At 40.8% G+C, this 17,179-nt stretch overlaps 1 protein-coding gene across 1 annotated transcript; it reads left to right on the forward strand.

Moving 5' to 3' along the window:
- The first annotated feature begins 6,281 nt into the window (after nucleotides 1–6,281).
- Nucleotides 6,282–17,048, forward strand: LOC144042682 (uncharacterized). Its single transcript, XM_077555562.1, has 3 exons — nucleotides 6,282–7,843; nucleotides 8,312–8,956; nucleotides 13,469–17,048. The coding sequence occupies exons 1-2, from the start codon at nucleotides 6,854–6,856 to the stop codon at nucleotides 8,834–8,836; spliced, it is 1,515 nt and encodes a 504-aa protein (XP_077411688.1). The 5' UTR covers nucleotides 6,282–6,853; the 3' UTR covers nucleotides 8,837–8,956; nucleotides 13,469–17,048.
- Nucleotides 17,049–17,179: the final 131 nt, after the last annotated feature.

Consider the following 17,179-nt stretch of genomic DNA (forward strand, 5'->3'; position numbering starts at 1 on the left):
GGGCGCGTCGGCAGTACGGGGTAACGGACCCCCTGATACGGGCTGTTTGATCTCCAACTCTCACCGGAATGGTTCACAGCCGAGTGTGAAGCGGCTGGGATGAAAATCTGAGACCATGGTCCTCAGTCGGAAAAGGGTGGAGTGCCCTCTCCGGGTCGGGGATGAGATCTTGCCCCAAGTGGAGGAGTTCAAGTATCTTGGGGTCTTGTTCACGAGTGAGGGCAGAATGGAACGGGAGATCGACAGGTGGATCGGTGCAGCGTCTGCTGTGATGCAGACTCTGTATCGGTCCATTGTGGTGAAGAAAGAGCTGAGTTAAAAGGCGAAGCTCTCGATTTACCGGCCCATCTACATTCCTACCCTCACCTAAGTTCACGAGCTGTGGGTTGGAGCCAATTGAGGTAGCTCGGGCATCTGGTTTGGATGCTTCCTAGACGCCTCCCTGGTGAGATGTTCCAGGCATGTCCCACGGGAAGGAGGCTTCGGGGACAACCCAGGACACGCTGGAGAGACTTTGTCTCTTGGCTGGCCTGGGAGTGCCTTGGGATCCCTTCGGAGGAGCTGGATGAAGTGGCTGGGGAGAGGTAAGTCTGGCATTACTTGCTGAAGCTGCTGCCCCCGCGACCTGACACACATCTTTTTTACACATACATTTAATGCATGTTCTCTTTTAATAAATAATTTATTTATTAATTCAATTTACAATTAATTTGTTTAATTTGTTTAAGTCCATTTGGGTTACACATTAAGAATAGAACTCAGTCATAAACCTGTACAGATAGCGGCAATAGGGGAAAAGTATGGAAAACTGCCAGCTTTTACACGCAGTCTAATAAGGGACTCAGTGGCCACTTCACATTCCAATCATCAAAGTCTTGTTCCGTGTGGTACTGTCTAATTAACAATGTACTGTGTCTTATCTGGGTCAGCATGCAAAGAAAGAAGTTCCAGTTTCGGAAGTGACATCAGGCCCCGCCTGACCTTCCAGTGTCCAGACGGCCTTCATGCCGGATAACTGGATCAGTTTCGAGGAGTGCTGAATTATGCACTTACTGTAGTAGTTTGTCACCTTTTTATACCAACATACAAATATTTCCATGTGAGTATGGAAAATGGCTTCAGAAGGTTCTCAACAATGACTAACTGCGTCTTAGGTATTGAGTACTTCAAAATTAATATGCTTTTTATTTGGCGTTGGTTGCCGATTAGAATTCCATTAAGATGCATTAAAATTGATGGGGGTGGATTTACCTCTTAAAATGCTCTCATGAGTTTTGGAGCAAAAGCAGCTGCGGACAGGAAATAGAGTGGTCCATGGTGGCAACACCAGCTGTGACCGTCAGCAGAAGTTAATTAGTAAATGGTTCACCTTCTAATCAAACCTCAGTTTCAACGATTTATCTGGCGCCTGCCTAAAAACCTTCCTTTCAGGCATATTAACCAATTACATTCCAATCACATGCTGCTTTGCTGACCACATTTATTGATCATGTATAAATATTTGGGAGAGAAAGAGGGGGGGGGGTGAATTGTATTGCACCTTATGTCCTGAGATACATATATCGTCGTCTTATATGCACACCTCCCGTAGTCTTTATTTAGTCTTTCACCTTGTCACCAGATAGGAGTCAAACTAGGTGAAAAAAACTTCCCCCGCCTCTCCCTGTACTTTGTCTTCAAGTCCTCTTGGCGAGCGCAACCTCATGCCAACAGGACCAAGCAAGTCATTTTCGCTCTCACTTTGCTGTGACGACTGTCAGCTGTGCACTGCCACTTCTTAAGGCAACGCCACCTCCCCCACCGTCATCACCCCGTCCATTAGTGCCTTCTGCTATTGTCGTGTGGATTTCAGGACGTTTTAGAGGCCTGACTCTTGTCCCTATGGCTTGGCGCATTAGGACAAATTGGCTGCAGCCCCTCGAGGCCTCTTTGTGCTCGTGTACGTTATTTCATGAGATCCTTTGTAGTGAGAGTCAATGGACGCTGATTAAAGTAAAAAAAAAAAAAGATAACAGCGGTACCTTCAAGTGTGAACACCGCAAAACTGTCGCAGTGTTGATTACTTGCCAGGTAACCCTTTAATTCTTCCATGAATAAACTTTATGTTGTTTGCATTTATTTTTGTTCCAAAGACACTAAGCTGACAAAGCGGATCTTTGATCTTCTACTTCGCAGTGCGGACCGGTTACACCTAAAGGTAGGGGTCACCAACGTGGTGCCTATGGTGGAACATTCTCTCATTTGAAAATGTGAACACTGGCAGAGACTTATAAAAATGTTAAACTCAATCTTAAACATTTCTTGACAATAATATGTTATATGTGACCTCTCTAGTCTAAAAATGTCATTCTGATTAATATTACATTTGTGTAATATGAGTTATGAAGCAAATTCCAGCCGTTTTATTCCATCTCAGAGGGCAGCCATTTTGCCACTTGTCGACACAAGATGACATAAATCTTGCTCGGCTCAGGCAAGGACCAATTACAGCTCAAATGTTTTCTGAAGCTGAGCTGTTGTTACCTGAGACCTGAGCAACTGTGATGTCATTTTCACTCGACAGTAAATAGCAAAATGGCCGCCTTCTGATATTGATACAAACTGCTGGATTTTTGCTGCTTAACTCATATTCCACTAACACAATACTATATTAGACTAGTAGGGCTGCATAGAACATATTGTTGTCAATATTTTTTGGGAAGGTTGACTTCCCCTTTAATAACATTTAAAAATTTGAAGTTTGTATCAAACTGGTAACGCTTCTCATTAACCAGTACCCAACAATTAGTGCTCACTCAGTTTCAAAAAGATTAGTGACCCCTGACGTGAAGCAATATTTTGATGGACAGGCATAGAAAAGAATCAACAATACAGCTCATTACGTTGAATGCAGATAGTAATTAATGGGAGCCGCGCTTTTGTTGCTCTTCAACAAGCCAGTCCCGTCTTGGTGTAATGGGAGATAATGACTGTGTGTCTACTTATGTCTAGTCTAATGCATAATTTTGTTTTCAGTCAATGAAGGAAATCTCACTTCACAAAGGGAGGATGGTGGAAATAGAAGCAAGGTATTTAGTGCTTTTTTGGGGCCGCCATTTAGAGTGCTTGATGACCTTATTTGTCAGCCTGCCACCACATATAATACAGAGCGGGTTTGGTCGGGGGTGAAAATCACTTGTAAACAATAAACCTGTATTTTAGTAGGACTGCTTAAATGCAGCTTTGTTATGCTTGGAAGTTGCAGGTTGTTCTAATGTCTCATTTGGCCTGAAGCTCTGCAAAGGTGTTTTATTGAACCCACTTTTTGCAAGCTTGTGGGCTGACCGGTACTTTTTGAATACGGTAATCACATGGCCAAGACGAGCAGTTTGACATGCACACAGAGACATCAGCAGATACTCCAGAGTTTCCACTGTTATTTGGTACCAAATGACCTTCAGATCAGTCCCAGTCCACAGTATTTGGAGGCCGCTGTTGTAGTATATTGAAAATGTGATTATATAAGCTCACAGAGCTCATTTGCATGCAGTGTTTCTGCTGCCATTCAAAGTAGGCTGAATAGCTTTTAAGACTAACTACAGCCAGATTGCTTGCATACTTCCTGGCAAAACTACAACATGGCAGTTTGTGTTTTTATACATGATGATGAGTGATTGCAGACAAATGCACTGCTAAGCGTTACTTAAGTTAAACATTAAAAATGGCCATTTTTGTTCAAGTAGAGGCAAAAGTCCCACCAGCTGTGCTTCCGCTACAAAAACAATTAGCAGATGGGAGCAGACTGCTCATCCTCCTGTTGGGACAAATGAACCCCCTTCATCCTCCTCTGCGCTTACTCTGTGTACCGCTCTCCTCCGCAGAACCTATTGTTTCCAGAGTTCCTGTTATTTTCTTTGAAAATAGACGTTGGCTACACTTGGCGAGTACACGAGGGCCTCAACGAAGGCACATTACTCTTTAGGTTTTAGTCCTGTGCTTCAAAGTTTTTGTTCAGTCAGATTGAGAGTGATTTGTGGGAGTGGAATGAACTCTTAACTGCTGTTTTAAAACACCGCAGGGCTGAAGTTCTTTAATGTTGCGCTTTGGAAGTTTGCTAAGTGCTCAAATTGGGGATAATTGGTCTTGAAATAGTTTCTGCTTGAAATTTCTGAAACTGCTTGAATTGTAAGATTGCGTTTTCAAGTCTTAAGCAATTGTCAGCTATCATATTAGTAGGTTACTAAGAGGTGCTTGAAATTTATTGTTTCCTCATTTAGGTATGAGAAGTGAGAAGCTTGAATTTTGAAGAATTGAAAACAATGAGTTTGCTTGAAATTTCGGAAAATGCTTAATGTTGTGTTTTAGAGATTTCAGAAGTGATCGTAAGATATTACAAGCAGGGGTTGTTTAGGTCATTGGCTTTTTTTTTGTTTTTGTTTTTTAATTCTTGACTTTATTTTACTTTTTCTTGGAAGTTTGTAAAGTGCTTGAAACTTTGACTAATTGTGTGAAGGCTGTGGCCTTCACACATGTTTTATTCATCCCATTTTTGGGCATCTATCTACTTCCACATAATTCATCTGATTCTCATCATTCTTACTTTAACATATTCCAAATATTTGTACGATTCTTGCTTACATTTTTCTCATTCCAAATATTCATGCCTTACCCACAATTCTCGATTTTGTACCCTAATTTTCCCGTTCATTCTTAATGGCAGATTCAACATTACACATTTACATCATTTCAAAGTGATATTCAAATCATTTAACTCATTCATTTCACTTTAGGGATGACTATTAGTCCATTCCCTACTTGATTCTTTGAACCTTATTTCATACCCTACTTGATTCTTAACACCTTACCCCTTTCTGCTTTTTCCACTACAATTTCTACATTTATTCACTGATTCAAACCGTTCCAACTTTCTACTGTTCAACGTTTACCTGCCGGCTACTTGAACATTTCTTGATTGATTCAAACCATTTCAACTTCAACATGCTCAGCTATTTCCAGCTCATTGTATATCATTCCATGTCACTTATTATACTTCACATCATTCAATATCATTCCAGATAATTCTTGTTTTTCATTCAGCCTCACAGTCTTCACACGCAATTTCTTTAGAAATTGCACATTGTAGGGTTGAAATTTATGAAGTTTAAATTTTTTTGTCTACTCACGCATGTGTGGCGTTTAAAATGATTCCCCCCTCAAAAAAAAAAAAAGTGGGCGCAGTGGTTATCCTGTTGCAAAGAAGTCCATATACTGTAGCTTCTTTACATTATCAGCAAATACAGATTTATGGAGCCTAAAGGAGAGCATGGATGTACGGTAAACAATATTGGAGATTACGCGACATTACATGGGAAACTTCAACACATTCGTTGAAACCTATACCACCAGATAAAAGTGGGAAAAAATGTAAACTAATAGAAATATGGCTGCATCTTTTAGTCATCGATACAGTCATTTCATGATAAATCATAAGAATGTGTTATTAAGAAGACTGTAAAAGTCGAGTGTGATAGTGATTTGTGTTGACGCCATTTTTCTGCCACTATATGGCATAATTGCATTTGTAAGGCGTTGGTGACAGCTCTGTGCATTTTTCTTTTCATATTACGAGCTATCGAACATGAAGTCAATTTTGAAATTTTGCACACTTTTAAACTTGTAAAATAAAACTTGACCCCAGTCTCCACAAATATATACATTATTATTAAATTTATTACCGCTAAATTTTGAGGTGGACGTGGTTGCTGCGTTGTGACTGGAATTCGCCCAGTACAGGCTTTCAAAGTCATCAGTCGCACATTTAAAACAATTAGTGCCGTTTAAGGAACTTTAAATTAACTCAAAATGAACACACTTATTTTGACACCCCTACTTTTTATTTTACTTTTGTATCGTATTTTTGATAGTCTATACCATTTGTTGAAGTATCCTGTGCATCTACTTAAGTACACAGTGTGAGTACTTCTGCCACGTCAAGTATTTTTTGTTGGAAAATTAGTGGTAAGGATCAGGATCTTTTTCCCCGCACATAAACTGCAGACAAAGACAGAGTGACTTTGCTGTAGATGACAAGGGACAACAAAAAAAAATCTGAGGTAGTGCGTGAGCACGTGCTGCAAACGGTTTCAGGCAGTGTCAATGTCTCCTTGAGTCAGTGTGCTGCCACTTCCATGCTGGCGTTGTTGGAAACCCCACCTACCCATTTTTTGCTTCTCCACTCCCACCCCCTTCCCTACAATCCCCTCCTCTCTTGCTCCGTCTCTGGCAGAGGAATCTCGGCAGCGTTATTATTGCGCTGTGCATTACAGGACTTAAGTTGGGCTAATGATCTGGGCTCCGGACCTGGCTCTCTTTCTCCACAAGGCCATATGGATAATGCCATATGGAGTCCGTTTCCAGAGAACTTTTGGATTTCACGCGGAGACGAAAGAGGGGCTTCGAAAATCCAGGTACAGCCGACTATATGCGAGCAAATGAAGACAGAGTAAGAGAGGAGGAGGAGAGTGCAGGGGAGGGAAAGAAGCCGGAATACAGAGAGAGAGACAGAAAGCGAGTGTGTGAGAGAGAGACAGAGAAAGACTCCTGAGGCAGCAAATGAGACAGAGCAAGGAAGCGTGAGAGGTAAAAAAGAAAGGCAAGAGGGGAAGGGGAGGAGGAGGAGAGGGGCCCCGTTGAGGAGAGAGAAAGAAGGAAAAAGTTGGGAGAAAGAAAAGAGAGGGGAAGAAAAGAGCTGGAGAAGAGAAGTGGGGGAAACAACAGACAGGAAGGAAGGGGAGGGAGACGTCTTGGGTGGAGGGAGAAAAAGCTGAGGAGAAGTTTTATCGAAGGCACTAAATGAGGAAAACAGAATGAGTGAATGACGGGACTTCACAGAGCCAGCAGAGGTTTTTCGGACCCGTTTTCCATGCGAGCCTCTTTGGATATGTACGCAGAAGGCGGGCAAGCAACGGGACACCGACGATTTGTCCAGCCCAACGGCATCGCCGGCTCGTGCCCTTGCCAGCACTGCACCCGCCACAGTGGATCGGGGTACCAAGCAGCATCAGGCAGACAGCCAGACCACCCACATCTAGATTGCCACAGAAACAGCCAGCTTCCTCGGGTTAAGGACGCAGGGGGAAGGGCATCCAGAGGTGGTTATTGCAGCCCCCAGAGACACCCAGTGTTCCTGGGGCCCGGCCCTTTCAGCCAGTCAGATGACTTGGCCCAACTCAGTCCCCCATGGGAGTTAAACCCTGTCCAATGGAGCCGCTCGTCGGAGCTTGGTGCGAGACACTGCCAGCCTTTCAGGGAGCAGTGTGACTGTGTGACCACATACAACCACGCCAGGGCACAACCCTTTCACGTCCGGGTACCACATCCACTCCCTCATCTACGGGTCAACGGTCAAGCCTATGGATATAGCAGGACTAGCCACTATAATGTATTTGTGGACAAAGGAGAGGATGGTTCTACTTGCATCCCGCAAAATGGCCTTTTGGATCATTCTTTTCCCGTGGTTAACGGGCACTGCACACCAAAGTCTAAACCCTCAAAGAGAAGAGATGCCCATCAGAACTCTGGTGGATCAGGGGAGAACTGTAATGGACATGCTCACAAAGCTTTCTTCCCCACTGAAGTCCCACAAAAGCACTTCAACCGAGATAAACCAAAGGAAGTTTGCATCCATAGCCCAGTCGACGTTAGTCCGGAAGTGCCAGTTGCCAACCAGCACCAGCGCCAAGATTCATCTTTGGCCAAGCAAGCCAAGGGGCAGGATTCAGTGAAGGATCAGATCCGACAAGTGGTGACGGATCTGGAGGACGTCTTGGGAGGTTTGAAGCAGGTTCAGGTGGAGATGAAAGAGGTAGGACTTTGCTATTGTCTTGTTGTCCCAACTTCTCAATTGATATTTCTCAACACAAAAGGACATTCAATTCCACAAATAACAGCATATGCAGTGATGAGATCACCCATTGTGCAGTTCACTCAGTTTATTTCTGCGTGATCATGGGACCATATCGGTGTGTGACCGAGCGATTTACAGCAATTTTCACTGAACTTCCTTTGGAATGCTGCGATGTTCCCTGCAAGCCTGCCTTGAGGCCAACACTAAATATCCAGTCTTTGTCTATATTTCCTTGATTTAAAAATGCTCTGTCGTCTTATGTTAGAAACCATTGTACTTGTCAGATATACCCATACAAGTTCTAATATAGTCTGTATCCCTAATTCTGCCTGTATCAAATGGAACATTGTTATTTTACTTTGCTTTATTTAACCTTCTTTGATTTGTTCATTTTGTTGTTGTTACTTTTTGTTTGTTTTCCATCAGGTCATTGAGCAGATTGATCATCTCACGGCCACTATGGACCTCAACGAGGATCCACACAGGATCGCTTGTGGGTCAACAAGCAACGTTCACGTTCACGCCTCTGCTCATCCGGGGGAAACTCCGCTGTCGCCTCCGTCCAATCGCAAGCAGGCTTCGGCCGAGTGTCCGAGGCGTTCCGACGAGGAGCGCATCATCCTGAGAACAAACTCTCCATCCCCTGTTCACATGGCGTCTGTGGTCAAAACTCGCTGCTTCACCCCGCCTGTTCACACGAAGGACCTCAAACACGCAAACGGACATCCACCTCTGCCATACCTCAACCACAAAGCAGGCAACCCAGAGTCCCGTTCGCACAATCTAAATCCAGAAGTTGTCATTGGTAACAGCACAACGATGCACTCAAGGACTCAAAAGCCTCCGCTGTACCCGCAGAATGGGAATGGCAGCAAAGACTCGTACCCAGCTAGCAAAGCGGCGAGGACCCCCGCGAACGTCTGGAGATGCCGCAACAACAGCATGGTGTGAAGAAGGGGAGATGTGGTGGCAGCGGCGGTCTGCAGCCCCAGTGCCAAGGGGGCTTGAAACATGATACCCCGCGGGAGTGAGTGGAGGTCAGCGCAATTCCAAGCAGGGGAACAACTCATGGTAAGGTCACACTCAACACAGGATGTCTTTCTTAGTCCTTAGAGCAGTGACGGCTTTACATTTGCTACCTGTGCCTTCAGTGGGGGGCATTACTGTCATGTCCCAATTAATCAAAAGCACAGTATAACAGCATGCGACAATGTCCAATACATTGTCCGGGGCTGTTCGGAATCAATATTTATCTAATATTAACATGACAAAACATAAATAAATAAAAAATAACCAAAATACATCACACTCACCAAGAGAGGCTGATAGTAGCCTATTAATGTTTTGATTTGTTTTGCTAGTTGAACATGGCTGTAAAAGTTTTTTTCTCTGAGGAAACAATCAGAGGCTGGCAAGATGCTGACATTTAAAATCTGACTGGATTTAGTTTAAGTTACATCAGTCAGCACTACTGATTCTGAAGGTGCCTGACAGCAGGTTAAATTGACATGAAGGAACCTGAATAAACAAAACAACAACAACAAAACATTCACAAACTGCAAATGCACTTGAAGTGCTGCAGCCAAGGGAAACACTGCGAAATTAAGAGAATAGGCTGTTGGCAATGAATTCATACAATTTTAAGGGGCAATGTATTAGAATTGAGATAAGACCTCTATTGCTTTACAGTGTTGATGACGTGGGCCATGTTTACAGGCAGTTCAGTCACAGTCGGGAACTGAATTGCGGCTCTCTTGCCTCTGACTAAAAAGGGTTTTTATGTGTTTTTCATGTGTGTGAGGGTGTGTGTGTGCTTCAGTGAGTGCAGTTTCTGTGTGTGGGCGGAAGGGAAGGCAGCGTGTCTGCATTTGTTGATGTCACATGACTTCCCAGTCCACACTGTAAAAGCTGTCTTGTTGAAAAGATCCAATGTCAGTGGCAGCAAATAAAATAAAAAATCTTCATTACTATACTTAATTAGATTTTTAAGGTAGCTGTCTTGAGCATTGTTTCTAAAGACTTTTGACTTGTACTCCTTTCATCTGAAAACAGATATATATAGTTTCTATTCCTTACTTGGTCAAAATAGACTGGTTCGTTTTTTTAACCTCGGCAGTTGACACCATGACGTAAAAATGACATCAATAAATCTGTTGAGATCTTGATTGGCTGATCTCGGAGGCGAAGGGGAAAAACAGGGAGAGCACTGACGGATGATCCGTTTAATCTGAAAAAATGCATACAGGTGTTGTCTTATTTTTCAGGTATTTTTAGCTTTTTGTTCCTTTCCAATGTTAACAAAGCTATTAGAAAACATTTGATAGCTCAAAATCCATAATTTGCAGCTAGGTGTATTTTGTAATCTCAAATATGAGAGGGAACATTGTATTGTATATAACTGACCGTAAAAAAAGAAATAACAACTTTTGTACTGGTACATTTCTACGGAAGAAGATTAGGTCCAGTGAAGAGAGAAAAAAAAAAAGTTTTGCAGGATTCTTAGAATTCTCACTATAATCTGAGAATTCTGACTTTAAAGTGAGAATTCACACTTTAAAATCAGAATTATGAGAATAAAATGAGGATTCTCATTTGAAAGCCAGAATTCTTAGATTAAAGTCAAAATGTTCACTCTAAAGTCAGAATTCTGAGATCATAGTGAGAATTCTGATAATAAAGTGAGAATCCTGCCAAAATATTATTTTCTCTCTTCCCTGGCCCTAATCCTCTTCTGTACATTTCAGTCTGTATATTTTTTTAACTTACGTAAATGAGTTGAATCAGTACATCTTCCTTCACCAAAGTCAATTTTTTTTTACATTAGTATCTATTAAGTAATACACTGACTTCACCTTAAGTGCAGCATGTGAATCAATTTGCCATATTTTTCCATGTACCGTGAATACAGTGTGTCTGCTTTCTTGAGGTTTTCAAACCCAGTAGGTAATTACATTTTATATTCTTGCCCATTCAGCATTAAAATCCGAGGACACAAAAGCAGATAATGGTGAAACGCATCTTTTTTTTTCTCTCAATGTGCATTAGTCATGCCTGAATTGGAAGCTGGCGGCAGCTCAGATGCACATTTTGGCACAAGAAGACCCCCGCGGCCTATCGCCTGCAGTCATGTGACACAACAGAGGCGTCATCGTATTTACAGGATGGTCACAGCTCTGACTCAAAATTGCCATAATTAACCCATCTGATTTTTCTTCTTCTTGGTGATTACCCATTACATCAGCAATGATAAATATTCACCCCTAAAAAAGACAACATTTGCAGATGTTTTGGCTGACTCCCTGTACTTCCCTCTTGTGCAGACTATGTGCAACTGCAGTATATTTTTCTTTTTGGGCAAGCACAATCTGGTTTTAATCATAAAACCCACTGGCCACCTGCCATACGGAGTGAGGCGAGCGCTCGGTATATTTGCGGCGTCCATGAAAATCCCACTGTGCCTCCTCCACCGCAACGAGGGGACATGAGCGTGTTTAGCTCCGACAAGTTTATTCACTCCAAATGAGAGTTGAATTTGTTTTCCAAAGAGGCATAAATTATTATGCAATTGTTTTTGATGGGTGCTTTGGCTTCCTCTTACAGCCCAAAAATGTGCATGTTAGGTCAGGGGTTCTCCAATTGGAGTCCGCAAGCTGTGACTTAAGGGTCAATAAAATTATTTAATTGAATAAAGTGCATACCTACTCATTAGAACTGGCACCAATATAACGAAAGGGACTGAGCCCATTCAAAAATGGCACAAATCTGCATGGAATTGATTGCACCACCGCAAGAAAAGGTTTCTAATTGCCTGGAGATGCTACTTTCAAATTAGATAGGGATTTGGCGCATATCTTGTGTTATGTTAGGGTGTTCAGAAAGAACATAAAGACAGCAAATAGTGAGTTTTTCAGTGAACATTGGAGGATATTGTAAATAAAAAAATCAACATTTAAAAAAATCTGCAAATAGTTGAGTTTGGGAGTAGTTACCTTGGCTTCGGGTTAATTAAAAGCTCTGATATTGTTGACATTTTCTCTACATGAATAAAGCTTCTTTATTAAAAAAACAAACAAAAACGAGTTATTATTAGATGTATAAAATTCTATTGTGTATATATATATATATATATATATATATATATATAGTATATATACACATATATATATATACACACACATATATATACTGTATATATATACACATGCATACATAGTATTAGAATAAATGAAAGGCATAATATAATAATACAAGAATAAAGTTCTCTTTTTGAAAACTAGATTTTTCTTAACCTTTTATTTACCTTTTTATTTACACTTTGATAATAAAAACATGAAACCATTAGAAATAAAATAATAATAATATAATAATAATAATAATAATAATAATAACTGAAAGGATTTTTTTTAATTTAAAGATGTTTAAAGGGCCCGAATCAAAGGTATGTGAAAAAAGCAAAGTTTTTAACCTGGATTTAAAAGCAGGACTCAGGGCCGATTTCACTTCTGTTGGCAGCTTATTCCATTTGTGTGCAGCATAACAGCTAAATGCAGCATCACCATGTTTACTTCAAACCCTGGGTATTTAGTGGTACACTGAGTAGTACTACACATTAAATTGGCATTAGGATTATGCGGGAGTCTTTGGAACAATCTCCCCCTTATAAAGCGTTCCTGGATCCACAAGGTATGAGACCTCTTATTTGAAGGCTCTAAATTGCGATGAGAATGTGAGTATGAGTATTTATTTAATGGTCTATACAGGACCCTGAGATTGACTGGTGACTAGTCCAGCGTGTTGCTTGCCTTTTGCCCAAATCAGCAGGGCTAGGCTACAGCTCACCTATACGAGCCTAATGGGTACGAAAATGGATGGATGGATATTCACTGAATAATTTAACCAAATATTCCCATTCGTGGAGAAATTTATTGTGGGGGTGGTTAGTTGTAATGTGTAATGTCACACTTGCTGGTGGCCAGGTACTCCAGACACCAAACTATTTATATAAAAGCAAATGAAAAGTCACATTTTTGTCCCCTTTAAGAGTCCTTCAACATCTCTGCAGGCAGCGCCTTCCAGATTCAAGTGATGCTGTTGACATTTCCAAGGATTTAGTCACCCAGAGTGGGTTTGATGTTAAATGGCTGCCACAACAGATTGGGTGCAATGTTACTCAGTCACACATACACTATTATAGATATAATACAAATTTGACAACAATGCTCCCTGCATTTCTGTCAGGATTTTTTATTTTTTTTTAACCTTGTTTTACTTTATTTATTCTTGTCAATGTGCAGAGACTCTACCATGACAACAACTTGATAATTTGATTTAAAAGAAAAAAAGAAAAATGCTAAGTGCTAGTGAAGGGAACATGACTCACAAGGACACAGAAAAAAAGGCCGTTTCAGCAAGGGAAGAGATAAACACTCTGCTTTTTGGGTCTATGCCAATGATATTTAACAAGAAAATCCTTGAGCTGAAGTACAGCGTGTATGTGCAATCTAATTCGATGAAAAGATATCAACTCAAAAAGGTGACCAATGTTTACCATTTTTTGTTTCTCTTGTGGGGATGTCTTTCCAGCAGGAGAAGCTGTGGAGCGTGGCCTCGGAGCGGGGATAATTCCGAGTGGAAAACTCTCCCTGTGAAAGCTGTACCGTTCTGGTGGTGAATCTGCCAAATAAATTGATGGATAAACTGCAATCAAACAAGAGCCAAGAGGAGATGCGCTGCTTCCCGGCAGGATACGGGCCCACGTCCAGTTAGTGGCAAAAATACGTCTATCTTATGTAATTGAAGAAATGAAAGCATCCATTTAAGCGGACCATGGATTGATTTAACCGGAAAACAGACAAATGAATTACAGGCACCAGTGGATCTTCAGTGATCCAGTAGTTCAGTGCAATCTTAGATTAGAGCTTCTCAAACTAGGGCTCCAAGCCCTAACTTGGGGGTCTGCAAAATCATTACCAATAAATATTATCATATCATTTTTAAAGAAGCACTTACCTACACATTGGGATCATCACACCAATTTAAAAAAGCAAAAAAAATCTACCTCAATTTTGGGTCCATTAAAAGCTTTGATATGATTGTGAGGTATCACTTAAATCTGATATTAGCATTTCTAGCTATCTCTCACACTCTTTTCTCATGTAGGCTTGTATGGCTTGTCAAAAGCTCCCAACATGCTCAAATCACTGCCTTTGCAACTTATGAGGGGTTTAACAGCCATGTTGTTAGTGGAATCAGTGCATGTAAGTCAGCAGATAAATATTACATTGAAGTCAATTGAACACAATTAAGGGGAAATCGCAGTTTTAGAAAACCTATCAAGACTTGAATGTAGCCTCACTTCACTAAAATGCAACGCCCACAACCCCTCATCCCCTCCCACCAAGTCTCAGACCAAAGTCGCACTCCTCACTTATGTGCGCAGGCTTTGGATGTCTAAAAATAACCTAGACTAACAGTGGCCTCTCGTGGCTGAAGTCAGAAGCCAGACAACATGTGTTGCCACTGTTTCTGACAACTTCTGTTTTTTGTTGTTGTTGCTGAAAACACTGTTATCCGCATCGTGATTTATAGAGGTTATATGGTTTTTCATTTCATAGTAACAGTCTCCTATTTACTGAATATTTTCCTGACGGGTTTTGCTTCAATCAAATTATTAATATAACATAAAAAATGCATATGCATAAGATGCATATGATTCTTTCAGTAGCCCTGGAGATATACCTTATGAGAAAGGATTTATAATCACATTCTTACTAATGCAATGTGAATGTAGGGCTTCTCCCAGACTTATTGATACACTATTGATACCCAGACTTATTGATACACTGTATGCCACACACTATTGCATTTTCAAAAGTGTGAAAAAGCCACAGAGAAATCACTCTGTATTCGAGTTAGACACGAGTGCCAACGCAAGATGGCCGCCAGTAGCTTCAATTTTCACTACAGCAAGTAGGTGGCATTTATTATTTGTTATTTTTAGACAACCGTGACAATTCTCAAACATGGCCGTTAATAAAGACATGCGATTGTGAAAGTGTGTTGCTGTTTTAGTTACAGAAAACGATGTCCAGCTTCAACAAAATTACAGCCCTAGCAATGCTAAGCTAGCATTAGCATTGTAAATGCACCGATGTTAGCAACAGCTGCTATTTTGGTAGCATGACTTTTTTTTGTAATAGTGTTACGATAAGCCTGAATGTTCAAAATTTTATTATCCTGGAAATTTCTATCAATTAAAACTCGAAAGAGTTGATAAACGTATCTGTCGGGCAGAAATGTTGCTAGTTTGTGTTGCTTCTGAATCCTCTCACTGTCTGAGGTCCCTTCGCTCTGCTTCTGTTTGCTCATCTGCCCAGTAGTTGGCAAACTAGGAATGGACACTTTTCGGCGGCCATTTTCCAGTGGTTGATATACCAAAATAGTTTTTGCAAAGGCCCTGAAACTAATGCTAACAGGTCAGCGTAAAGCTGCAGGGAGTTTGGCTATTGACAATTCCGAGCTTACGTCACAGTCAAAATGGCGGTCTTACTCGGTGAAATGATGCTTTCTGCTCATTGAAAAGTATTGGACTTTGAAACCTTGTAATTTGGTTTGTGAAGATTATTATACTATAACAATCTGTTTGTCTTGTATGATAGCCAGAGGCAAAAGCAATACAACCCACCGTTTGTTTTCATCGTATAAAGTAAGTGTTTGCATTGCATTGCATTGGGGAAATATCAGAAATGCCCAGATGTTCAGAATTGTCAATTAGAGTGCCTGTGAGTGCACGGCAAATGATTGACACCTCGTCTGTTACGCCTTTTGTCTCTGATATGTAATATATCTTGGGAATGGTGGTTTCTTTAAAAAAAAAATATATATATATATCTAACTCCCCTTCCTTCCTTCCTTCCTACTGGTTCATGAATATTCAAGCTGAAATATTCAAATACTAAATAATTTTCATGGTATTCACACATGGTAGCAATGTTAAAAATTGCTCTTGTGGAATATTTTCTCCCTCCTTAAACCCAAAATGTTGAAGAACCCATGTGCTACCCAGACAACAGAAACATTATTCGGATGAATTACAAGCACATTTGATGTCCAGTCGTTCGTTGGCTATTGACAATCAGGACCCAGGATGTTTTTTCTGGCCTCTTAGATGTTAGCGTGTCCTTGCTAGCTTGCACATGTCATCCACTGCACAAAATTCCCCACCCACTCAGGTTCTAATTGCTCAAATATTTGCCCTTTGACACTGCCATTATGAGCCAGCTTGAGGTCCACCGTACACCCCAAAATCACGGTTCGTGTACAATGCATCACATTTTGATGATTATTTCAAGAATTTCCCACAAAAAGGGGTTGTGATGGCCAGTTAATCACTGCTTTGAGCTTCAATTATACTCAAGTTTGTATAGTCTGGGACCATGAATGCTTCCACCTGTGTCAGTCATTTAAGTACAGAAATTTTTAAATTTGCTAACAGAGCACCTAAACATACTTGCTAAGCTCATTCACAGGCAGGATGAATCAATGTATGCAGATATTAAAGTACATGCACAGTTTGAACATGAATACTGTCCTTAAAAAAAGTGTTTCTTAATTATTAGATTTTTAAAAATGCACATAAAGGATATAAAAATGTATGCAAGCAAATGTAAAAAAAATATAAAATAAAAAAATAAAATAAAAAAGTCTTAAAGATGAAATGCAAAAGTATTGAGCTTAAAGTTTAATACTGCTAAACAATGCTTGTGATTCTTTCCTGTGTCACTAGAGGGAGCCTGCATACCACACTTTAAGAATCACTGCTTTAAAACGATAAGGTGAAGATATATGTACATAGGAGAAAAACGAACTTATCTTTTTATGACATGATTAATGTATTTCAGTTAACATCAAACCGTAGTTGGCAGCTCGAGATGTGTATCGTTGAAGCTGTTTAAAAAAAAGGGGGGGGGGGGGATTTTTTTAATTTTTTTGCTGTGTGCAAGATGAGATAGAAGTGCAGTAAGCGTGAATTCGCGTGCTTGTGTGTGCGCGCGCTTGTATGTCTAAAATAAATCAATTTGACATCTTAATTATCTGGTGGAAGAGATAATGCAGCTCTGAATGTCCCACATTTTAACTTTGAAATAAAATGAAGTGACTAGCATTCCTGTGTCCTAGTCAAGTGATTTGTGGAAGATGGATTCCTGAAAAATGACAAGTGGGAAAAGGGAATACTCCAGTCGACCAGGAGGTGGCACTGTGTGATCTCTCGTTTTAGCCGGTGCTAGTTTGACC

The sequence above is a fragment of the Vanacampus margaritifer genome, chromosome 2 (genome assembly GCF_051991255.1).
Source record: "Vanacampus margaritifer isolate UIUO_Vmar chromosome 2, RoL_Vmar_1.0, whole genome shotgun sequence".
NCBI classification, from domain to species: domain Eukaryota; kingdom Metazoa; phylum Chordata; class Actinopteri; order Syngnathiformes; family Syngnathidae; genus Vanacampus; species Vanacampus margaritifer.

What these genes read in the sequence shown, in the direction of transcription:
- LOC144042682 (XM_077555562.1), top strand. Translation starts at nt 6,854, where the DNA reads ATGACGGGACTTCACAGAGCCAGCAGAGGTTTTTCGGACCCGTTTTCC. An exon ending in TTCAGGTGGAGATGAAAGAG is followed by an intron (nt 7,844 to 8,311) that starts GTAGGACTTTGC and finishes GTTTTCCATCAG; the next exon opens with GTCATTGAGCAGATTGATCA.